Source organism: Numida meleagris, chromosome 3, assembly GCF_002078875.1.
Source record: "Numida meleagris isolate 19003 breed g44 Domestic line chromosome 3, NumMel1.0, whole genome shotgun sequence".
Lineage (NCBI taxonomy): Eukaryota > Metazoa > Chordata > Aves > Galliformes > Numididae > Numida > Numida meleagris.
In genome coordinates this window covers 68,241,794-68,266,518 of record NC_034411.1, presented here as the reverse complement: position 1 = coordinate 68,266,518, position 24,725 = coordinate 68,241,794, and the positions used below count along the sequence as shown (strand labels likewise).

At 44.9% G+C, this 24,725-nt stretch overlaps 1 protein-coding gene and 1 long non-coding RNA gene across 8 annotated transcripts in view; one reads left to right on the top strand and one right to left on the bottom strand.

Moving 5' to 3' along the window:
- The window catches only part of PRDM1 (PR/SET domain 1), a 98,300-nt gene extending 92,371 nt beyond the window's left edge, over positions 1–5,929 (top strand). For all 7 annotated transcript variants that reach the window (XM_021389572.1, XM_021389573.1, XM_021389575.1 and 4 more), the window contains 3 exons: positions 865–1,973; positions 2,283–2,411; positions 2,828–5,929. In XM_021389572.1, coding sequence (XP_021245247.1) covers positions 865–1,973; positions 2,283–2,411; positions 2,828–3,403 — 1,814 coding nt within the window. In that variant the 3' untranslated portion in view covers positions 3,404–5,929. The remainder of the gene's footprint in view (positions 1–864; positions 1,974–2,282; positions 2,412–2,827) is intronic.
- On the bottom strand, positions 6,029–23,411 carry LOC110395344. The gene is made up of 3 exons (XR_002436350.1): positions 15,758–23,411; positions 7,260–7,395; positions 6,029–6,164 (listed from the first exon to the last, which is right to left on the bottom strand). It is a non-coding gene; the product is annotated as an uncharacterized LOC110395344 (long non-coding RNA).

The following is a 24,725-nucleotide window of genomic DNA, read 5'->3' as shown; positions in this document are numbered from 1 at the left end:
CTTTCTTTCTTTCTTTCTTTCTTTCTTTCTTTCTTTCTTTCTTTCTTTCTTTCTTTCTTTCTTTCTTTCTTTCTTTCTTTCTTTCTTTCTTTCTTTTTTGAGTACATTTCAACTTAAGCTGGAGCCAACCAGTCTTGCTTTCTTTTGCTTTGCTTCAGCATTTTTTTTATAAAGTACAGCTGTAAGCAGAGGAGTTTTGCATAGACTGAATGCCACAGAAATCTGCAGTAAATAGTCTGCTTTGTTGTAGATGTTCCTAAGCAGTATATTTAATGAGTAATGATCTGTTTACTGATGGAGAATACCTTCTCTTTGAAGAAGGCTTTCATCCTAGCCAGCCATGGGCTTTTTGGTACTGTAAGTAATTGAACTGGCTGGTGAAGTGACTGCTGCGGTTTGGCAAAAGCCGATTTGTCATGCCTTGTTATTTTAGTGAGGAACATTTCTGGGAGCTTGTGTTCTGTAAAGTCCTTCTGGTAAACCTGTATTGCGAGCAAATGCTTGTTACCACATTTGCTAGAAGTACAGCTTGAAGAGATCCAGCAGTGAAGCTGATCAAATTTAAGGGGAAAGTACAGTGAAATCAGTTTGCAGAGTGGTGACTTATCGCTCTGCAAATGAATCATTGTCCAGATCTGTACAAACTGGTAGTTGTCCCTTAAATTAACAATGTTTCTTTATTAATGCTTCATGCCAGCAGGCATTTCTTTTCACAAAAGTTAATTTTTTGGTGAATTAAATGAATTTTTATCTCTGGCAGTGGCTCGTCCTTCCCACTAAACTTGTAGGAGTTACGCTGTGTTTCGAAAAGAGGTAATGAAGGTGGCTTATCTAAATAATAATTACCTTGTCTTCATATTTCAGCACAAACCCACGTTAATCCAAAGCAGCACAGTGCTGATAAAGATGAGCTCTATCAGAAGAGCGTCCCAAAGAAGGAGCACAGTGTGAAAGAAATCCTGAAAATGGAATCCAGTCCTCCAAAAGGAAAAGACTTCTTCCAGACCAACATTTCACCAGTTACTCCAGAAAATGACTTGGATGATTTGCATAAGAACTATAGCCCAGAGAGGTGTTTCTTCCCTCGAGTTGTCTACCCGATCCGACCTCACATTCCAGAAGACTATCTGAAAGCTTCCTTAGCATATGGGATGGACAGACCCAGCTACATTACTCACTCGCCCATCCAGTCATCTACTACACCAAGTCCTTCCGGGAGGAGCAGCCCAGACCAAAGTTTAAAAAGTTCAAGCCCTCACAGCAGCCCGGGGGTCACAGTTTCACCTCTGGCACCAACTTCCCAAGAGCACAGAGAGTCGTACCCGTACCTGAACGGATCCTACGGCTCAGAAGGATTGGGTTCTTATCCTGGATACGCCCCCCCTAGCCACCTCCCATCTGCCTTTCTACCATCCTATAACCCCCACTACCCCAAATTTCTGTTACCTCCATTCAATATGAGCTGTAATAACCTGAGCGCTTTGAACAATATCAACGGCATCAACAATTTCAATCTCTTCCCACGGATGTATCCCCTTTACGGCAACCTGCTCAGTGGCGGTAGCCTTTCCCATCACATGTTGAACCCCACCACGCTCCCCAGCTCATTGCCCAGCGAAGGAGGCCGTCGATTGCTGCAGCCCGATCATCCAAGAGACTTCCTCATACCAGCACCTAACAGTGCCTTCTCTATCACGGGCGCTGCTGCCAGCATGAAGGACAAGCCATGCAGCCCCACCAGCGGGTCACCCACAGCTGGTACAGCAGCCAGTTCAGAACACATAATGCAACCTAAACCTACCTCAGTGGTGTTGGCTGCCACCGGCGGTGAAGAAGCCATGAATCTCATTAAAAGCAAGAGGAATGTGACTGGTTACAAAACTCTCCCGTACCCACTGAAGAAGCAGAACGGGAAGATCAAGTACGAATGCAACGTTTGCTCCAAGACCTTTGGCCAGCTCTCCAATCTGAAGGTAGGTGGTGGAGACTAAGACACACAGGCTCATCGGAAGGCTCCGATTTCTCCCTGCAGGTTTTCTAGGAAAAGTGTGGACAAGGCTTCGGTGTTTGTCAGACTATTCATCAGTCTGGGCTTAATACTGCATCCCCCACTAAGAAAGCGTGGCTGCAGAGACAATTCCTCAATATTGATGCCACCTAATGAACTAGGTAGCAGTGCATTTTGACAGTGAGAGGCTTCTGCTAACTTTAGGAAACATCTGAAGGTACTTTCATTGTGTTACTGGAAGCTACCAATTGTTAATTGCTTTGTTTCTCCCTAGGTGCACCTCCGAGTACACAGTGGAGAGAGACCATTTAAATGCCAGACTTGTAATAAAGGCTTCACACAGCTGGCTCACCTCCAGAAGCACTATCTGGTACACACAGGAGAGAAGCCCCACGAGTGTCAGGTATGTAACACACGCAGAGACAGCTTCCCTTGGAGGCTGACAGGACAGCAGGGCCCGTGCCCTCCTTGCCCTGTGTGCACAGCCCATGCAGCCAGCTGCGTGACAAACCAGCGGGTGCTCGGGATTCACATCCGTGTCGCGGCTGTTTCTAGCCCTGGTGCACCAGTGTCGGTGGGAGAGCACGCTTGCCTTCAGCCAGCTAAGGCAGCATCTGCCCGCTACAGTTTTGCCATCACCACACTCAAAATGCCGTTCAGCAATATTTAAATAGAAAAGCTGGGGATTTTTTTCCCCCGGTGAGAAAGTGTGAAGATATAAAAAGCCGCTGCTTCATCCTGCCATCTCCTCCTAGGCGTCTGATTTAAAGCATAAAATCCCCTCCCACTCACTCAGTGTTTCTCTGCCCCCCCCCTTAGGTTTGTCACAAGCGGTTCAGCAGCACCAGCAATCTCAAAACCCACCTGCGGCTCCACTCTGGAGAGAAGCCTTACCAGTGCAAGCTGTGCCCAGCCAAATTCACCCAGTTTGTGCACCTGAAGCTGCACAAGCGTCTCCACACCCGGGAGCGTCCCCACAAATGCATCCACTGCCACAAGAGCTACATTCACCTTTGCAGCCTCCAGGTCCACCTGAAGGGCAACTGCCCTGTCGCCCCCGCCTCCGGCCTCTCGATGGAGGACCTGAACCGAATCAACGAGGAGATCGAGAAGTTCGACATCAGTGACAATGCCGACAAGTTGGAAGAGGTGGAGGACAATATCGACCTAACGTCCATCGTGGAGAAGGACATACTGACCGTGCTCAGAAGGGAAATGGAAGGAGCTAACCTCAAAGTATCTTTACAGAGGAACCTGGGAAACGGACTTATCTCCTCAGGATGCAACCTTTATGAGTCTTCAGATATGTCAATTATGAAGTTGCCTCACGGTCACCCACTACCTCTGTTACCTGTAAAGGTCAAGCAAGAAACAGTTGAACCAATGGACCCTTAAGACTTTTTGGCAAAGTGATTTTTTTTATTTATGACTTGGCAAGTCAGGGTGCCTGTAGCAGTTGCTTGTACATAGTTTCAATGCTGCAAAGCAATCTTGGCTTACAGTAGTTTCCCTACGCTCTACAGTGGAAAGAAGGAACTCCAAAGTTACTGTTTTCTCAGGGCATAAAAAGAGGCAAAGGACTGTGCATTGCCTCGCCAGTTACTAAAAGACAATCATCTATCCATAATTATTTTTTCAATGATAGTACTTCATAATTTATTATGCAATTTATCATTCTAAAAGCAATAATTAGAAAAATGTTTACAATGACTGGAAAATTCATTGTAATTTTTACTTTAAGTGTTTTTATTTTTTGTTTTATGGCCATTCTTTATAGAGTTCTTTTCTGCACATGTTTTAAGGACCTAAGATTGGGGTTTCAGTAACCATGTTTTATGTACCAATGTCTTTTAAACAAAAAATTTTTTGGTACATTTTTTTTTCTATTGCCAAAGCTGGACATTTGACATACAGAGTCCTAGATCAGTCAGTTTGAAAAAAATGCTGGGTACTTTTATGTGCAAATCACCCCATTGGGACGGAAAAGGAAAATAAAAAAAAAGGGGCAGCAGGAAGCAGAGAAGAAACTGCTGCCCCAGCTTCTCTGAGGGCAGGAGAGGTTCTTCTACCTCCAGCTCTACCCAGAACAGATGTGACACAGCAAACACCTGCATGGACAATACCGTAGGTTTTTAGAGAACAGCTATAGCCCCACTCCTTGTCACGTAACTTTATGACCAAAGGAACGCATCAGATTCAAGTGGCTCTTCCAAAATAAAATATCACTTACATGCTTTTGTTTCCAACAACGGTTTCAAAGCAAATACACCAATATTCTTAATATTCTGCCTCAAGGGAGATTTTCGGCAGACTTCTTTCTTTTCTCTCTTTTTGTTTTTGTTTTTGGCCAGAGCCTTCCAGGGATACAAAAAATGGTCAGATTCCCTGAGAAATAAGGGGTTTGGTTTTACATGTGTTTCTCTCTCCCACTTTGCCTGGGTGTAGAAGTGGGGAACAAAGTCCTTTTCTGGCACATACTTTTTTTTTTCTTCCTTCCTGTACCACTCAGATTTTTCTCGGTATTTGTGTTTGTACATTTTGTGGTTAATTTAATTAAAGAAGAAAAGGGCATTGCAAAGTTGTTGAACAACAATTACCTCAGTGCTTGTGTCCAGTGGTGCAGACAATGCTGTTTTATCTAAATGCTTTGCTACTTTAGAGAAGAAACCAAAATGTGCACAGGGAAAGATAGAATGCACGTCCTTTATCTTTTTGTTTTGCTAAGCCCAAAGACAGCAGAGTACATGTATATTTATAGATATATTTATACCACTATACTATATATGTATATGTATATATATTTATACCACTTAAGTTGTGAGACAAACCATGTAATAAAACCTATTTTTCATCTAAGTGTGAAAATCAAATGTTATCCAGTTTTGCATATTACCAATGACCTCAAAACCAAAAGGTTGTACAAAGGCATTTATCGCTTGCAAGTACACGTGCAGGGCTGTCCATGCGGGGCCCGAACTTGCAAACGCCTGATGTGAAAAATGTCGCTCACATGGGGAGGCTGGGCAAAGTCAGGGGGAGGAACCGTGTCTGCAGGACGGGGGTCCTCAGTGCCCTGCTCTCCTGGCAGTGTGTACTGGGGGGAAAAAGGCGGGTGGGCAGTGAACAAGCAACTGGAAAACTTAACCAAAAGAACCCAAAAAGAACCCAAATACTACCCACGCATGGTGTAAGTGCAGAGCACAGTGAAGGGTAGGCTGAGAGTCAGTGGGGTGAGCTCTCATGAGCCCCCTAGTCTTGTTATACCCTGCCATTAATGAGTTGCATCGTCAGCTCGCATCAATCTCAGTAGCATTAGTACAGTCTTCCCCTCCAGGTGTATCTTTTTGTTTGTTTCTATTGTAAATTGTAAGGTCGACCGCTTCATCAATCCAGGATTTGGTGATTTTTTTCCCCGTGGAACTTTATTTTAATGCCTTCGGTTCAACAATCCCGACATACACACAGTTTTTGAAGGACTACAGTTCATTACATTTCCACTCCTGCAACTTGTGAGGCTGACATCTTTTAAATGTAGCAATAGTTCATAAATATAGTACTTACTTGTAGGATAAACCAAAGTATCATTACTCTGTCACTGGACACACACTTTTCCTATATCTGCCTGTAGTGCTTTCTTGTATTTGATACAAATTTTACAAGAATTTATATGCATCAGCTTTAAGAATTGTTACTTCTCTTTACTGTTTCCCCCTTCCCTTAGAAGTTTTACATGTGAATGTAGCAACAATCAACAGTGTTTTGGGGGTTTTTTTTCTCTCTCTTAAGAAAGACTCTGACCAAAGTTAACAGGCTTTTTACTTTGCTAGAACAACAAACTATCATATGTTTACGTATTGGTTTACATCATTATTTATGTGCAAATTGTCAAATGTAAATTAAATATAAGTGTTCATTGCTTTACTGATGCTTCGCTTGTCTTCAATGTCTCTGCACTGAGTGCGTGCACAGCCGCGTCGCAGGGTGCCTTCCCCTCCCGGCCACAAGCACACTGTGCGCTGACGGCGATGATGTCTCCAACAATGCTGACTCCTGCTTTTGTGGGCTCCGAGTTTCCGTGATTGAAAGTGGCAAACAACAATGCCAGTGCCAAACACCCTGGTCGTGTTTCATTATGGCACGCTCTTGTAGCCAATACCTTAGGAAAAAGTTGGGTTTTTTTAATTAATTTTTCAGTGTTTCAATGGAAATACTTGAACGCTATCTGCCTCTAAGATATACGACTAGGGTTCTCATTTACATTTTTCCAAATGATTGTCATTTCTGGCCTGAAACTGTAACCACTGGGACCACAATGACACACTCAAAATGTCAGCATGAGACCACTTAGCCCTGTATCAGCATGGTGGGAACAGCATTCAAAACAAATGTGGATCTGTTTTTGCTACTCGCCACTGAGATGCGAACACAAACCAAACCTAAAGGGTAGGTCAGGCGTCCCCCAAAACCCCCAGCCAAAACCGTCAATCCCAAAACCCCCAGCCAAAAAGTAACGACATGCGAGGATGCCTCCGAAAGCAATTTTGACATTTGCTATTCCCGTCATTTACCATGAGATCTGAACCAGAAAGGCCATGTGCTGGCCTCCTCTACCTGAATGTTACAGGAATAATGTGCCGTCTCATATTGAGACGCTCAGTGCCGTACGATGCTTTAAAAGTATTTCACTGTCCTCTTAAAATTCATTTAAACATCTGTCTCAAGAATTTGACATTCTGCCAGCACAGAGCTGTGGAGTTAAGAAAACCAGAGCCCTGTTGTCATAAACGTGCCAAATGCAGCATGTTATATTCCTATATTCGACAGAGCTATTGCTGTAATAATTTAAAAAAAAAAAAAGCATAGGATAACCGTTGCCGCCATAAATCATACTTCATTATTTGGCAAAGCAGTACTTTGTGCTGGAGAGTTATGTCCTGGGGACACTTGTAAGCTTTAGAAGATGTTTAATAAAATGCATTACATAAAAAGACAATGCACGTTATAGATCACAGCCTCACGAGGCCGAGTGCGGCAGCTGGGGCTGTTGTTCCTGGCAGACCACAGCCAGTTAGAAGTCATTGAAGGAGCGCTGTCACCAGAAATGTGGGGGTCAGCAATGGACAGTGACAAAACCAGGACAGCTCACGGTCTGCGGAGTGACCAGTGCGAGCACCGCGAGCTTTTGGCTGCAGCCCCACGGAGCCACGTGCCCCTGGAGCTGTTGGCTGGGGCTGGTGGACATGAGGCCTACCTCACTGCCATCACCACTGAAACAGGGGACCAAGCGCGACGTGGCATTGCCAGCTGAGCTGCCTCACCACAGGAGCCGAGACTGTATCAAATGCAGCTTTGAGGAGGGTCCACCATTCTGGACAGTTTATAAAGACCTGGAAGACCAAACGTAGGCAATTACACCTGTGAGGTTGAAAAAGACAACATGATTCACCCATGGGATGTGAGCCCGTCATGTTCAGTTAGCAGCTGTGGGTACGTGGAGCCACCCCAACACGTGCCAGGACTGTGCTCCTTGTGAGATGGAGCCCAGGCCTGTGCTTTTGTGTGGAAGCATGACATTAGAGGGCAATAGTTTTGACCATAATTATAGGCAGCCAGGAAGCTCTTGGCTAATTACTGTGTGAGCTGGGGCTGAGTGGCCGTGGCAGGGCTGGGGAATGTGCCCGTCACAGGGCAGGTATCTGACAAACAGAAGTCACAATGGCAGCCTCAGAAAAGCTCCCCGATGTGTTGGAGGTGGTTGACAACCAGTTTCCCCAAATGGCTGCCACATCCCTTTCCACAGCGGGACTCCCTCCTGCACCCAGCACAGCAGTGAGGCCAGAGCTGGTGGGGGCAAGGGTCTGGGGTGTATGGAGCACAGATGGACACTCAGAAGGCTTTAACTGACAAGCACTGACCAGTTCTGACTGGAGTAGAATAACACATATTTTGTAAAAGACTCAATACTTCCCCAAAACATGGGAGATTAGTTTGTTATGAGATGCTGAGAAAGGGACATCCTATATGCAGCACAGCTGCTGCCATTCAGTTCTCATGTGGACATGCTTCACATCCATCACGGTCATGGTGGCAGTAACTGCAGCCTACAGCTGCACACTCCATATTGTCAAGCACCAGCTACAGGACGTGCGCTGTGATGCACAGGCACCAGCACCAGGGCCTGCAGCAGAAACCAGTGCCTGGAGCTGGGAGGGCACACCCGTACAGAGAGATGCTGGCCTCTGGATGCTGGTCCTCTGCCCGGCTGCTGGGGCCAGGCAGCCCAGTGCTACGTGGGTGCAGCAGGCGGTCCTCACCTCGTCAGGTGTGCAAGGACATGGTTGGGATGCCGAACCACTTAGGTAGGTGTGACCAAATAGCTCTGTTGAAGGGAGCCAAACCAGTGTGACTTCCTCATTGTGCAATGATTAATAAGGGCCTTCAGTTCTTTTTTTTCCCCATTAATTGTGACTAGGCAAGTCCTTGATCATTTCCTTATCCCAGTACCAAGTGAGATTCCTTACAGCATTCCAGCCCCAAAGTGTCCTCACTTCATGGGGAAGTGCAGTAATTGGGCTCACACTGAAATATGCACAGCAAAATAAGTGCTGGGGGTCTCATCCCTGCTTCCCCTCTGCTGAGGGATTGCCTGTCAGGATGGATGGGGGACCTGGTGTGTCTCCCAGATGAGTTTACCCATTAAATCCAAGTTTAAATGAGAGAGTTCTCAGCAGGACGATGAGCACAGCAGGCAGAAGCCTACTCAAGACTAACTGGGCTATGCTCCTGTTCCCACTCTTACAGGTTTTCACAGCAAGACTTTCTGCATGAGAACTGTCCATCTGCAAACCACAGGCGGCATTTGCTTTCCCCTGTCCTAAGCCTACCTTGTGCATTCAGGCAACATTTTTCTAAGGGCAGGTTCTGTGCATATTCACAGGCTGCTCCTTGCCAGACTCACAGCCCTCTGTAGGTATCTGTGGGCCTCACCAGTAGGGAAGGATTGGGGTTCTGCTGCTGCTGGATTCTCAGAGGGCTGTCACCTGGGCTGCAACCAGTCATGAAACAAACAAAAGTTAAAAATGGTGTAGAAACCATAACCAGGTGCAAAAGGGAGCGGGGATACATGAAAAGTGAAAATGTGCTTTTTTAATAATTCAGTAGAAGTCAGCTGAATGCTGAGGAGGGAACACACACTGGTGCTTGCAGTCACCAGCGTGTCCGTGTGTGTTGCTTTTTTAATTTTCTTTTAATGAGACCCAAGGGTGCAAGACAAGGCTCCTCTTCTAACCTGTCCTGCAGCAAATCGTGCATGTCTGTAGCTGTGGGTGTTAAGTGTTTTCTACTTTGAGTGGTGAGTTTCAGTTTGATTCTGCTCTCAGGAGCCACAGGGACAGTTTGCTCTCGCCTTATCAACGCAGCATCCAAACAGCTTCAGCATGCGCCCGACCTCTTGACACTGCAAGCTGAGAGAAGATGCTTTGAATTCAGCCTAATGAGTGGAATGATGGCTGCGGGCCTTTCCTCAACCAAGACCCCCATTCTGCTGCAGCCCTAGTGCTCAGCGAGGCCCTAAACTGCCTCCAAATCCGCAGCCTTGGCACTACCCTAAGATGCCCTGCAGGAGCCCAGCTGAAACCCTGGGGCTCAGGTTCTCCTACATCCCCACTGTCCCAATCCCCACAGCACTCTCTCAGGACCTGATGCTGGGTTTTGGTGCTGGAGGTTCTTGGGCTGTGATCATGTCTTCCACCTCTGCTCCTCCTGCCTGGGGACCCCAGACCTGATGCAGTGGGTGTTCAGAGTCCCCAGAGCCTGTTTCCAACAGAAGGCAACCCCATGGTGTCCCCATGAGCTCCTGCCCCCATGGTTGGAGCCTGGTGCCTTGTACAGCCCGGTGCCCTGTACAGCCCTCCTAGAAGCTCTGCCCTCACCAAATCCCCAGCGTTTTTATCCAGGAGGATGATGGCATGCTGAATATTTTCTCTGGGTCTGCAGGAGGTCAATGCAGCACCCCCAAGATGGTCCCCACCCCATTGCCTCCCTCCCTCCCTCCCTCAGTGTTAGGCACCACAGTTTGCCAGGAGGCCTGTTCGTAAAATATCTGAATGGTTCTCAAATGAAGTTATGACCTACATTCAGCTAAGAGCGATATGCAGATTTCTTCCCTCCCTCAGATCTGCTTGAGGTTTTCAATCCCCCCCCCCGCCCTGCAGCTACAACATTCAGGAATGACTGTGTCGGTTGCTTCACAGTCACTTTTCAAACTCAAAAGCGAGCCCAGGGTTTGGGGCAGAGCAGCCCCCGCAGCATGGCTGCCCCAGCACACGCAGATGCTGCAGGGCCGGAGTGATGCAGCACAGATGATCCCCAGTGAGCTCCCAAAGGAGGCAGGAAGGGGAGTGCCAGTGGCACGGAGGGCTCCTTGGCGGCCTTCAGAACCTCAGCTGCTCATCCAAATTTAGGAGACTGGAGAACAGGAACCAACCCATTCTCCTGAAGCAGCAGTCACCACTGCAAAATTCTTCAGAGCCCCATTAAAAGTGAACATCCTAAATCCTGATTCTCTTCCACTTGCCTCCTTCCTATGGAATCCCTCTGCACATTAGCCATGAATGCAAGGAAGGGCACATCCCAAATCCATGCAGGGTCTGACTCCAGAAAACACATTCAGAGGTGGGCCAATCACAGAGTTCAGCTACAGCTCCTCATTTCCCCCTGGTCTGGGGTATCTGAGTCCAGGAATGCCTCTTCATACCATTTCTCAGGCATTTGTTTTTTAATGCAGTTGTTTAGATCAATCTAAACACTAACTCAGTGCTAAACACGTACACATGGGAATGTAGTAGCCCAGTTTTAGTTTATCTGCTAATGGAGATATAAAGGCAGACTTTTTTTCTCTCTAGAAATATCAGTATTTCAAGGCCAAAGCCAAGTTTTGCACCAAGAGCAGTGCCCCAGGAGCCAAGATCGCTGACTGTGGTTTGCTCCGTTCACTAACTTGGTTGCAAGGTCTGGAACAAGTCAGCTGACCTTCCCATACAGCACCCAACTCATCTGTAGAATACGTACAAGGCCTGTACAAGTTGTGATGTAAATCTAATATTTGTACCTTGTTTTGAGATCCTCCAGTCTGCAGCAGTGTGTATTTGTGCTGCTTGTAGGGTGAGCAGGTTGCTGATACTACTCTGCAGTACTGCAGAGTTCAGAATTCCTCACTTACGGGCTATGGCTACACTGAACTCAACAAAAACTCTCTCTGCCCCTAGGAGCTTACAAACTAAGCACTATTAGAAACCCAAAAACCACAGTGGCTAAGTGCAGAGCTTAAATTTCCATTTTCTCTCAGCATTTTCCCACGAGGGCATTGCATGTGAGAGCACACAACACAGAGTCAGATCACGCCTGGTTCAGTTGCTCTGGCATGACATTTGGCAATACAAGAATGACATAAATTAAAGTGAAACCTCTTCACCTCAGCTGAAGTGAAAATGTGAAGAATGAGGGGGGCGAGGAGGAAGGGGGGATATTGATCTGTATCTACTCAACAGTCAGACCAGTGGTGTGGCAGCAACAAAAGACATGCCTTTGCTTTTTCAGTAACTAATAATCTATAGAGAACCATTTCCTTTTCTGCTGTTAAGATAACACATTTGCCACCTCAGCTGCATGCAAATAATTCATGCCTCTGCTTAACTAATTTACCTCTTGGGTGCAGACAGAAGGGAAGAAACCTCGGCTGACATGCACACCGAAAAACGAGCCACTCCGCCCCGAACTTTCTGCACTGTTATAGGACAAGTGTACAAGCACACTACAGGGCAGAGAGAGCTTCCCAAGGTACAGGGGGGATTTTTACTAGTCCTGGCTCTTGCCTCCAACCCACATGTGGGCTGCAGGCTGGAACTGTCATTATCCATAGAGAAGTGTTTGGTATCTCCTCACACAGACTACAGCTGGTCAACAACTTATTCCAGATTTAAGTACAATAATATATGAGCTCTCATCTGCTGTCGGGAATATTACACACGATTAAAAGCCTGGGTCCCCTGAAGTATGCTGAAACTGAGTGGGCCTTCACTTCATATTGCCTGGAAATAAATAGGTATTGTGTTAGACATCCATCTGTATCTGGTGGAAACCCCGCTTGAATCAAAATGTTAATGCAACTTTCACTCACTCGCAGACATCCTCTTCTCCACACAATAAACAACGTGAGTATGGTTCTAATAGTAGAGTCATCTAGGTTGGAAAATACCTTCATGATCACTATTTCAACCACCGACCTGACCTACCAAACCCCATCACTATCCCAGGTCCCTTAGTGCCACATCCACGTGTTTCTTAAATACCTCCAGGGATGGGGACTCCGTCACTCCTTCGGGCAGCCTCTTCCAAAGCTTGACCAACCTCTCTGTGAATAAATTCTTCCTAATACTCAGTATTCCCCTAGTGCAAATAGACGTAATTTCCTCACATCCTATCACCTGTCACCCAAGAAAAGAGCTCAACACTGCAACCTCCTTTCAGGTAGCTGTAGAGAGTGATGAGGTCTCCCCTCAGCCTCCTCTTCTCCAGACTAACCAACTTCAATTTCCTCAGCCTCTCCTCATAACTCTTGTTTTCTAGTCCTTTCACCAGCTTCATTGCTCTTGTCAAGTAACTCGCATCCTTCTTGGAGTAAGGGACCCGGGACTGACCACAATATTCAAGGTGCAGTCTCACCAGTACCATATCTAAGGGGCAATCAGCTCTCTAGTCCTGCTAGCCACTATTTCTGATGCAGGCCAGGCTGCCATTGGCCTTCTTGGCTACCTGGGCTCATGTTCAATTGGTTGTTGACTAGTACTACGAGACCCTTTCTGCTGGGCAGCTTTCCAGCTATTCTTCTCCAAGGCTAGACCGCTGCATGGGTTTGTTAAGACCCAAGTGAAGGACCAAGTACTTAGTCTTCCTGAATGTCAAGCACCTAAAGGTTATGAAATACTAGAATCAATCAAATCTATCTTCCCATAAGGAACAGCCCTCCTCAGCAGGACCACATGCTCTTTTTCCCACAGGGACGGTACCTCACTCAGCACATGGGATGAGAGATGCTTTTCCTGCATGGGATGGGGCAGGGCAGCCCTCCTTCTCCTTCCACCTCTGTCACCAGCCTTGCGCTCCAGCTCTGGCCAGGTCCGGCTGCTCCCTGGTGCTTTTGGTGGGCCCAGCAGGAGAACGGCTGAAGGCTCCACCAGCTGCACCTGTGTCATGCAAAACCCTCATGGGGCAGGGAGGTGACATCCCAGTGCATGATAGAGAAGAAACAAAAATAAAGAAGTTGGAATTCAAATTTCTTTTTGGGTGCCCAGATTTCTCGGGGTGTTTTTTCTCAAGCAAAATGTTATTTGAATATAGCATAGGGGTCACTGGGAATATTCAACTCTTTCAAACTGGACACCTAAAATGAAGGACTGCTGTATTTAATAGCCTGTGAAAATTCAGGTTCAGTGACTTCTTCTATGTTACACACAGCTTCTTTTTGCTCAGCCAGTGAGAAATGCATCTCTCACAGGCAGTGTCCAGCCCCCTGGCTGAGGGGATCCTTCTATTGCCCCCACCCCTCTCCATCAAGGCAACCACAAAGATACAGGTTTTACAAATTAGAGCCTCCCTTTGTTTCTGATGGCAAAGGCGGTGGGGAAAGGTAGCACACATCCTGTGAAGACCACATCACTACACATATCTATGAGGGTCTGACTCAGCCGTAGTACTGGCTTTACTTAGCCTCCGAGAGCCCGAGCCTGCAGCCTCTGTGCTATTCTAGCAGGCTTTCTGGGCAAGCTCCCACATCGAAAAAACACTGTGGCTGGCCCAGAGGATGTTGGTTTAACATGATAGATTTGAGCTTTTCCATGAATCAAGCAGCCTACTCTGCTGCCAGGAGCAGCCTGGCACCCTTTTGTGTTGCATGGGTGGATGGGGAGCCCCATGTACCCGCTGCCAGCCTTGTCCCCTTTCCCTCTTGGTGAGCATCAGTGGGGTCTCCCACTTCTTCTCAATGTCACCAGCCCCCAGCTTACCCCTTATGGGGAAAGAAGGCCGCTGGCTCCCTTTGGTCTCCCCAGCAATGACCTGGCAGAGGGAGGCAATGAAATGTCACCTTTTCACTGGAAAACCCAGTGCCTTCTGAGCAAGGAGACACATGCAACTGAAGGCAGGGGTGAGATGAAACACTACAAGCAAAGAAAAAAAAAAGGAAGACAGGTCTTTTCACAGTTCGCAGATGCAAAATGAAACTATTTTGACAGATTCAGCTCTCCCACGTTGAAAGGCCTAGAATTTCTCATCTCTGACTTAAAGACAAGAAGTTTCACCCATGACTTGACAAACTATACCATCTACTGTGCACTGAGGCTCCTCAGACATCTGCTGCCGCCCTGCCAAAGTTCATCTTCAGCATTTTGCTGTGTTGGTATTGTCAAATTGCTCCCTTTTTTAGGGTTTCCCCTATTCTGATATATCTTGCATTGACAATACTTCCCCTGGAGTTGAAAACCCAGTAGTGTGGAGCCCATGCTTTTGTAAGTACACTGACATCTCTACGTCTGGATGCAGGCAGACAGGGAAGAAAATAACACAGTCCACACCAGTAAAGCACTCCCTTTACTACAAACGAACACCACCAGCTTTCCTGCAGATGCTGAGAAAATTGCTAAGCTGCTAATGTAGGCAAGAGTGATTTGACTTCAGCCTCCTCATAGGGATTCATCTAGCCCAGCACAGGGCAGATCCAGCTCAGCAGCCTGATTTTGGAGTCTTCACCTACGACCCATGCAGTGGAGACAGAAATCAATATTATTTTATGCAGAAGCATTTCAAATGATGAGAGCTGTGTTTAAGCCGGAGTTTATGAAAGCTCAGCCTGTCTTACCAAAGTTAGCTCACAGGAATAATAATTCTACATATTGCCTTTGAAGAGGTCAAGTGGTTTTGTTCTATTCTCCTTTAGCAAATGAACAATCTACCCACAGAGGTGAAGGGATTGGTAAATGTTTCAGCCTCGCCTGAGCATCTTTCAAAAGGCCACAGTCTATCTCAATGAAGTTGCAGAGGGCTTCAAAGGAGCGGTGGCGCTCTGTAGTGCATATCATACAAGGAAACAGTCAAGGATTAAAAACCTATTATTCTGTGATGACAGTATGGCTTTTTCTCCTAGTATTACGAGTTGTTCTGTTTCCCTGATCACAAATCATCTGCTAAAATGTTATCTATGTACTACCTCATCCACTCCTTGTCTCACCCTTTGATTCAGAGGAGATAGGTCAAAAAAGAAGTAGCAGATGGCTGTACCACCTGCAAAACATTTACACCTAACGTGTTGTTTGCTAGAGCTGCTGCCCAGGTACTTCAGTTGTGTCTCCTGTTTATTTCTCTTTCTCCCAGAAGATAATTTCTTCATTATCATTTTGATATCGTGGTCAGCTTGGGCCTTCATATGTGTAGGGGAACATACGCTGTCTGCCCTGCTTCAGCATGAACTAACGTACCTCTCTCAAGTGATTTTCAAAAATTAGGAATGGGAAAGAATAAAAACAAAAGACAAGTTCAATGCTTTCAAGACCTTTTGTAGTAATACACACACAAATTAAATGGTGTTTGTCTCCTCCTTCTGCTCCAAACACAGAAGTTAGGCCAATAACAAAGGGCGCATCTCTTTTCAAGCTCTCTTGCAGCTTTTAAAACATAGAGAGCAAATGGCAGACTTACCTTTCATCTTCTTTTGAAACTGAAGTTAGGCCTTGTTGGTAACAAGTGAAATTAAACTGGTTGTTGCTGCTTAACCTCTCTGTGCTATTTCCTCACATGAATTAGTCATGATCAAATCTGCTTGGCAGTTGTCCTTACAAAAAACAGAACAGAAAGAAGGGTTAAGCACTCCCATACAGTTTACCCAATAAATTTGTCATACCCCTTATATAGAGTTGTCCCTCCAGTTCTGCCTGTTCCCTGACATATCTGGCAGTTTGAACAATGTTGGCAATATTTGAGCAATTAGGCATTCCAAGTGGAAAGGTTAATATACATTACCCTCAAACGCAGGGTGTGTTTTGTCTTGTGCCTTCAGCCATCCTTGATGAGCACTGATTGCACAACAGCCATGAGGTAGGAAGGTCTTCTTTCAATTACAAGATGGCCTACATTGTTTTGGTTTAGCAAAAGGCCAATACGCCTCTGAATAGGAGGGGACAGACGCACCTTGACTTGCATGTTATCAAGGCAGTTAAGGAGATCACAAAGAGGGAATTTCATTACTATTACCATTTTCTGAATGCTAAAGCCTTTCATCACACTGGCACTGGTGCAAAACCAGTCAAAATATAATCCATAAAAGAAACCTCCTTTCTGGAGTTAAGGATTTGTGCAGGTCAAGGAAATGTGAGATTTGTTGTTCATTTTCCCCTCTTTTTGTTGAGCGGTCTGGTGGAAAGCTCTGGGCAGGAGTGGGCAGGGCTGGAGGAGTCTCACAGCCTTGTGCCAAGTGGGGCCTGCAAGATCGCAGTCCACCAGCACAGGAAGGAAGCTGCACAGCTAGAACTGGATGTGACACCCTCGGCCCACACTGTGGCTGAGGTTAGGGAGTCAGGGCGAGTTGCAGATGACATCCCCGCAGAGGAGCCCCAGGTTGCAGGGAGGCCAGAAGCCACAGGACCGGCTGTCACAGCCCTGCTCTGCTGGCAGCAGGGCACGCCCAGGGCAGCCAGCCTGCCCTGCCCGGCAGGGATGCTTGGCTGCACAGTCAGGCTTTAACCAAAAAAAAAATACAAACCTAAGCAGCAGGGGAAGAAGTACTGCAGGTTGCAGCCACCATCTCCCTGCAAAGGACATCCCAAACAGGAGGATGAGGGAGGACCGGTCTGATGTGCCCAGCTGCCTCCTTCTCACAAGAAGCACCAGAACGGGTCACCATGTCCCAGATGATCTGACCTGTGCTCAGGTGCGCCTGCAGGGCCCAGCACACCTCACTGAGGTCTTTCACATGGCAGACCCATCCTGGTGAAAATGGCTGAGAATCTAGCACTCGGCTTCTCCACTTGTGGCTGGTGGTATTTCCCTGGCTGGGCAATGTTGATGTTCATAATGAAGTTTTGGCAGAGAAACAGAGACATACTGTAACCATTAGCAGACTTTGCATTTAGGATTTATCTCCAAAAATGACAAAAGGATAACTCAGTTTGGTGGGGGTTTTGTGCAAGTTTGGGCCTACGCTCCCCACTGTAATACCACTCCTGGTTTTCACCATTGTCTTCCTCTGACCCAGAAAAACTTGATCATGAAAACAATGTTAGTTAGAAAATAATGGAACTGATAAGTCATTGCAGGCACATGTGTGTCTCATTATACATCAGTTCGGTTTCACTATATATTTTACACTATGTAACATAAATTTCACTATGCACCACAAGTATTTCAATATGTGATAGCCAGAAAGTGGCAGTTTACACTAAAAGTTTCAGTATGTGGTAGGATATTTCAAATACTATAAATTCTCCTTTTAAACGAAATGCATTGTGTAGATTAGTAAGAAATGCAGTTGTTTTAGTTCACCCAGTGTGGTTTTCTTTCAGAACAGCATTTAGCACTGTGTTGTTCAATTGCTATATTTACTTTTGTCATACATATTAACAGTTGATTAAGTGAAAACGTATTAAATGTACGCTGCATAGGACTCAGGCAACCTGAGTCCCATTTCTTAGATCTTTCATCTCAACTCAATTTATAGCATATTAAGAAGCATACTCAGTTTACAAAGATGATATAAATGAACAAAATGGCCTTCCTATGTGAAGCTGTTATCTGCCTGCTGTTTTTTCTTTAATTATTCTCTTCGAGTAAATATAATCTGAAGGACCTGAAAATCCCTGTGAGGGCAAATTGTTTAGACAAAACATTTTAACAAGCTCTCCACCGAACTGCCACTTAACTGCAGATGATCATCATTTCAATGGTAACCAGCAGCAGAGGAATCTGTACTGCAAGCACTGCACTGCTTTGCATTCATTGGTCAGTTGACCATACAAACATCGTGCTAGTCAGGCCTTTTCCAAGCAAAGCCCCTCCCCATTGCTAAAAAGAGGCATTCATTGCAGTAATTCTACACGAAAGAGCTCTGTCAAATATTAGAGCTACAGGGTCATCATATTCTCACATGTGATGTCCTTCAGCATCAGAAGGTACAGATTGCCTTTAAAAGATACTTGCCATGAAGCAAGAGCATATCAAAAGCAACAACATGGCTGAGCAATCCAAAGCCACCTCCTGCAACCTCTGCCAAAGCTATGCCAAAATTCCACTGTGGCACAGCAAAGGAATTTCCCAACATCCAGTAATTACCGTCAGCATGTGCAGAAAGAATTAAAAACATTAGGCTAAATTTTGATTATTATTTCTTCCTTCATTCTTGTGTCCTCTAAAAACAAGCTGCTAAGCAACACTTAGAGGCAAAGACCTATTTTAACCGAAGAAAGTATATAACAGTGTTGAACTCCTGCCCATGAGAGAAACATCAGCCAATTAATCTTTGTTCCTGCCTCTGACCCTCAGATACAACCTCACAGATAATTTTCTAGCAGTTTTCAATGGACAGTTTCAAAATGGTAATGTTGTCTTCAGTGTTCAGAAGAATTGGAGGCCTCATCTACCTCTTTCTGCACTCGGTGGGGACCATAAACCTCTGCAGCTCTGAGCAAGCCACTTAAAGAGCTACAAGGCTCTGGATTAATTAGAAACTAGGTCTTTTAATGTAACTCCTTGCCCCACTGCAGACCCGGCAGACCTCATTGGCCTCCTGCCAAATAGTTCAAGCACCTATTAAAAAGGTAAAGAGCTTGGGATGTAACCTGCTGGATTGCAGCCCAACAGTTTCCAGTCTCCTTACCCACAAGAGCAGCTTATCTATGTTTGCAGGTCAAAGACCTCAGGAAAGCCCTGTTAACGGGTGCTCACTGGCATAAAATCAAACATTTGGCTCTTCAGATTAGAGTGATTCTTCGGTTTCTAGTATGTGGGGCAGAAGGGCACAAAAGTGGATAGTGACATACTTGAGCCTGACCTCAGGTTGTTATTGATAATTTTTTGGCAAAACTTATCACCACATATGCTTCCTTAGCTCACAGGTGCTGGAACCAAAAGCTTAAAGCATACAACCTGGCTACCCTACCCTGTCTTTCCAAATTTAAAACCAAGGGCCCTAGAACTTCTTATTTATAGCCCTAACTTAATAGAAGAAACAAATTCTGACCCAGACCCACCATAACGCAAAGCTCATGAGCTGCATCAGATGTTTTTTCTTGGTGGCCAAACTGAAGGAAAGGGACAAGTCTGTGTCACATGTGAGGCAAAGGGAGAGTCCGCAGAGTAGTGATCACTGCATTTGTCCTGGCCAGGGCCTAGGTGCAATGGGAAAGCCTAAGACATTGAACCAGGGCATTTCCCCAGTGCCTCCTCAGAGGTAGCCTGAGAGCAGCTCTGCAGTCTGTCAGAGGATACCTGTGCTGGACAGGTAAAAAAAAAATTGGGCCTCTCTTTCCATTCAGTAGAGCTAAAACAAAGGCAATATTAACTGTCTGCTTTGCAATGTGACCAAACCTGTGCTATTCCTGTTATTGTTCAAGAAGAGGAGAAGAGACAGCAGTGCAAGCCTTCCCATATTTTCTTGCTCCCATGTTAGATCTGGGCTGAGATATGTACAAGGCAATGCATTTATGCCCTAGATTCCACTGGAGATTCAGCCAACGAAAGCCAAATTACAAGGATTTTCCTGTAGTCAGGTTGGTAGTCAGACAAGTTTTGGAATGAGGGAAATACATTACACACATCGTCCATGTCCCCTCCTAAGCAGTGTCAGGCTGTAATTTTAGTTCACTCTTATTACTGATCATATGTAATTGATGTTGAGCCATTCTTTTGTCATCACAAAAGTTACATTATCTAAGCTGTTGCATTACTTTCACTAACTTACTTAGTCCAAAGACATCAGAATTTCTTGACTGAAAGGGCAGAACAGCAACAAAAGTTCATATGAGCGTGTACCAACTCATTTCTCAAATCCAAACATTCCCACTTGACACAATTAAGTTTCACTCGCAACCTAAAACGCATGAATTCCAGAAAAGAAAGCATAGCATAACTTGATTCTCTGTCATGATTTCAGAAGCAGTTGGCATTGCCTTAAAGAGCATAGTTTCATGTGTACTAATAACATTTAACAAAGGACTTTTCCATTTTAGCTGACAGAAGAAGTAGGACCATCTGTAGCGTGTAATTAAGCTGTTGAGTTTCCGTTGTTTTGAATTTGACCTACCTTTTTTCCTCTTTACTCAGCTATGGCTAAAGCTAATCTCTGCTCATCAAAATCCTTCTGTTTTGAATCAACATATCTCTATGCAAATCTGCAAGAAATGCTCATGACTCTGTTTGTATTCCTGAGAGCTGAAGCATTCCTTTGGAACATCTCTGTCACCTTCACCTTTGCTATTTGAAGCCAATTTCTACAGGTTTTCACACAGAAAATTTACATCAGCCACAGTTCCTCCAAATTTAGCAACAAAACATTTTCATCAGCAGTTAATGAGCAAGAACCTTTCAAAGTGACATCTTACAGAAAAAAAAACAACCTTTGATTAAAAGGCTGTATTGGTAAGGGGTTAAAATGTTCCACATCGGCAGCTTCCTGCACTCTTTTCCGTTGATTTTCTTTAAATCAGCCTTTCTTTCTTCTTACGAAGAGAAAATGTATTGGTGCTTCTTTTAGCTCTGATTCATAACAACTGAAGATTTCAAAAACACAGTGCAGCAAACAGTATTCTGCTGATCTTATGGAAGGAAAATACTGGCTAGAGCAAATCTCATTCATTCACTGCTGCAAGAAAGTGCCTGCTTCTGCACCATGTTCTCTTCGGGACAGGAGGAGCAACTTTGCTCAACTGATAAGATTACTTAAGTGTTTTGATTGAAGAAGGGCCTCTCGCCAATGTCTGTGCTGTGACTTTTAGGCTGCAAGACATAAAACAACTGCTGAATCCAGCATCTGTTCATCTCTGCCTATATAGGCTGGGAGACATTTTCCTGCTTTGATTCTGGGATTCACAATGTCATTTAAAAGGATGGCAAAACCCTCAGCTTTTGTTCACAAAATGATCTGCAAATACAGACTAAAGCCAAGAAGAAGACACAGTTTTCACTCAAGCAAGCTGGCAAAATAAAATAAAGTTTGCTAATTTTAAAGAAAAATACCATGAGGACTCCACTGCAGCAACATAGTGCATTTTACCTTCTAGACAACTGTGCAAAGCAAACAAATCATTCACTTAATACCACACTTCTATACCTGGATATCTGTGGGTTCCCATTTCCCATAAGCATGGGATAATAGTGAGACAGTCAAATTTCACTCTGCCACAATAACAGAAACCAGAAGTCAAAAAGAGTGCAGCGCAGAGAGGTATACTGCAACCAGTACTTCTGAGGTTGGCATATCTGAGGTCGACTTCTGAGGCTGGCATATCTAATCAATCATTTTCTCAAATTATATACATATACTTAAATTTAAAACGTTAACATCCCACTATTTCCACAGAGGGGGCAGATCTAGAGATTTGGAGAGGATTAGACCAAAGCCAAAAAAGATTTTCCAAGCTTCAGAGGATGCTGCAGCCTCAGAGTGGTTCCAGGAAACACAAGAGCTGGGGATGGTTTCTGCTGCATAGGTGTTGTTCCTGGGATTAGGCACCGAGGTTAAGCAGTTGGAAAGCACACTGATCAAAGGGCGTAAAACAATACTGTTTCCAGTGGCAGAAAAGATCCTCACTGGTCTGGACACACCCAGCTAAACCCACCAGATTATAAAGTAACAGCGCTCTGAATTCATTTTTGACAAATGTCATTGCAGAATATATTAATACCTTCCCTGGAAATTTGCATTTACTCCTCAGCTGCTTCTGTGGAAATAAGAAAAAACATCAAAATGAAACTCAGAAACCAACCCAGATCTGTACATCAGCATATCCCATGCCCTGGGTGGCAGGAGAGGGAAGCAGTGCTGTCTTTCTGTCAGATTGCGATACCCCAGAGCATATTAAAAGCAATTATTTCCATATGCCATGCAGGCCCAAAACCTGAAAATTGTTCTGCTAGTAAAAATCTAATACACCAGTGAGTAACCAGAAGCTATCTGCTACTTTCTTCCATGACTGGTCACAGTATTCTGCTGATACCTGTGCAGTTCACCATTCCCCTACGCCTGGGAGGGTGGATGCAAAGCACCAAATAGTCTCCAGACTATTTGGTATGTCAAGCAGAATGTGAAAGAGAATAGGAAGACACAAAATACTGCAGCTCTGCAGAAATTACTTCTTCCTTTCAGTCTGCATTTAAAAAGTACTAGGCCGATCATTTTTTCCCCTTCTTTTGAGGAAAAGCGGCTATCAGCCCAAATAAGGGCTTGCAGGGAGATAACTGCTTTGAGATTACAAGGTTCCTCTTGCAAACAGCCCCCACATATAATATGAAGTAATTTCAGGATACATGTGTGGAACTTCAGCAGGTACAAACAGAAATGTCAGTTCTCCAGCTGGCACAGTTCAGCCCATAATACCTCCAGATATTTAGCTGGTCAGTGACAGACTGCTTGTCAGTCACTGCAGATGGGAGCAGAGGTATGAGTTCCACAAATATCTCATTCCTCTACCTCTGACTTTTAGCCATCCTCCCTTCCACCAGGAGCATAGTATGAGCTGGGAAAGAGAAGGGAGGGGGAACAACCTGCCAGCCTAATTTCAGTAGCTATTTAAGCCCTATTCATTTAAGCAAGGACTAGCCCAATCTATTGATGCTCACTTGATGCAAAACTCCCCAGAAAAAAAAAGCGTTATTATCTGAAGGCTTAATTTAAACTTTGAACACTGTGACAATTTTATTCTTGAATACAGGACTACGCAGACCAGTATCTGCCTTCCATGGCTTGGTGAACAGCAGTGAATATTGCATCTTCTTCAAAGGACAAGGACAGCTGAGCAAATTCCCAGCCTTTATAAACGATCGACAAGCAAGTATGCTAACAAGGGAAACAGGCGACCTTTCTCCAAATGACGTGGAAGTCTGGTACCCAGCTCCCTACGCACAGGCATGGGATGCACCCAAATTGTCGGTCATACAAGCTACACCGCATGACCCGCCAACTCTTCAGCGGTCTGTGGGGACAGGACAAGGAGGGAACGGCCATGAACTTGAGCATAAGAAGTTCTGCTCCAATACACGAAGGAACTTCTTCACAGTGAGGGTGACGGAGCACTGGAACAGGCTGCCCAGGGAGGTTGTGGAGTCTCCTTCTCTGGAGATGTTCAAGACCCACCTGGACACCTACCTGTGCAGCCTGCTGTAGGGAGCCTGCTTTGCAGGGGGGTTGGACTTGATGATCTCTAGAGGTCCCTTCCAACCCCTACAATTCTGTGATTCTGTGACTCTGTAACTCTCAGCATTTGAGACTTAATCTGATGTACACAAGATGACTTCAGTCTGAGATATCTAGCAAAGGGTGAGTTGCTGGTTTAGCAGGACTAGCAGAATTTTAAATAAAGGATGACATCACACACTTCTTTAAACAAAAACAAACAAACAAACAAAAGAATCTTTGTTAGGAGTAAATGCATAAATGCATGAAGAAAACCTCTCACGTTTGCTAGAAAAGAGAATCGTAACTGACGAAAAATCTGCAGTTGCTAAACTTGTCACAGTATTCACCATCCATTTCTCAATAAATGAAAAGTGGATTGGCTAGAAGCAGACAGGCTAGGCAACCACTCTCCCATTGTTAGCATAATTGGGCTGTCTCAAGATTCTCAATTAAGATAATAAAGTAACTATTGTGGTCTCATCTTGTTGAAATATTTTGAGTATTATCTGTTTCTGACGGTCCAAGGAATTCTGTTATTTCGCTTGACAAAAGAGGCGAAAACAGAAGGTCTGCGTGATGAATCCTCACATATCCACTCTCTCTGAGTCAGTTCACAGAGGAGCTCTGTCTCAGACTGCAGAGTTCATCCTCCCCTTCTTATTTAATGGGAGCTGTGTTTGCCAGATGCAATGCTTTCCAGAAAGGAGAGTCAGATCCGGAATCTAGAACACTAGGAATGCCACGTCCCCCTTGCTCTAGTGCTCCAACCTTATCAAAATAGTCGGAAAACTGGAGGTTGCTGCATTGCATTGGTTCAAATTAAACAAGCCAACTAAGAGATTTTTAAAATGTTATTTATGAGATGTGAAAAAGTTGCCTTCAAGTCTCCAAACCATAGTGCTAAATACCAAAAGCGCTGTGAAAGGGGCGCCTCTATTATTCAAAAAATATTTGTGTGCTTTTGGTAGAGTAATTGCATTTAGCATTTTGGTTAAACACACAAACAAGCACAGCTTTCTGTTGTTGCTTCAAATGAAGCCAGAAACAGAACAAAAGGCATTCAACTGAACCAATTTGGGTTTATAAACGTATTAATTTTAAGAGCGCTATGTGTACACTTAAAATGAATTTAAAGCAGTCAACCTTTGCAGCGTGATGCCCAGTTCCCCTGTACCCAAATAATCCATAAATCCAGATGCAAGCTGTCACAGACACTTCTTTGGAGAGCTTGCGAAGTTAAAAGTCCATGTTTCCTATTAATTAATAATTGTTTTCAGCTGTTTT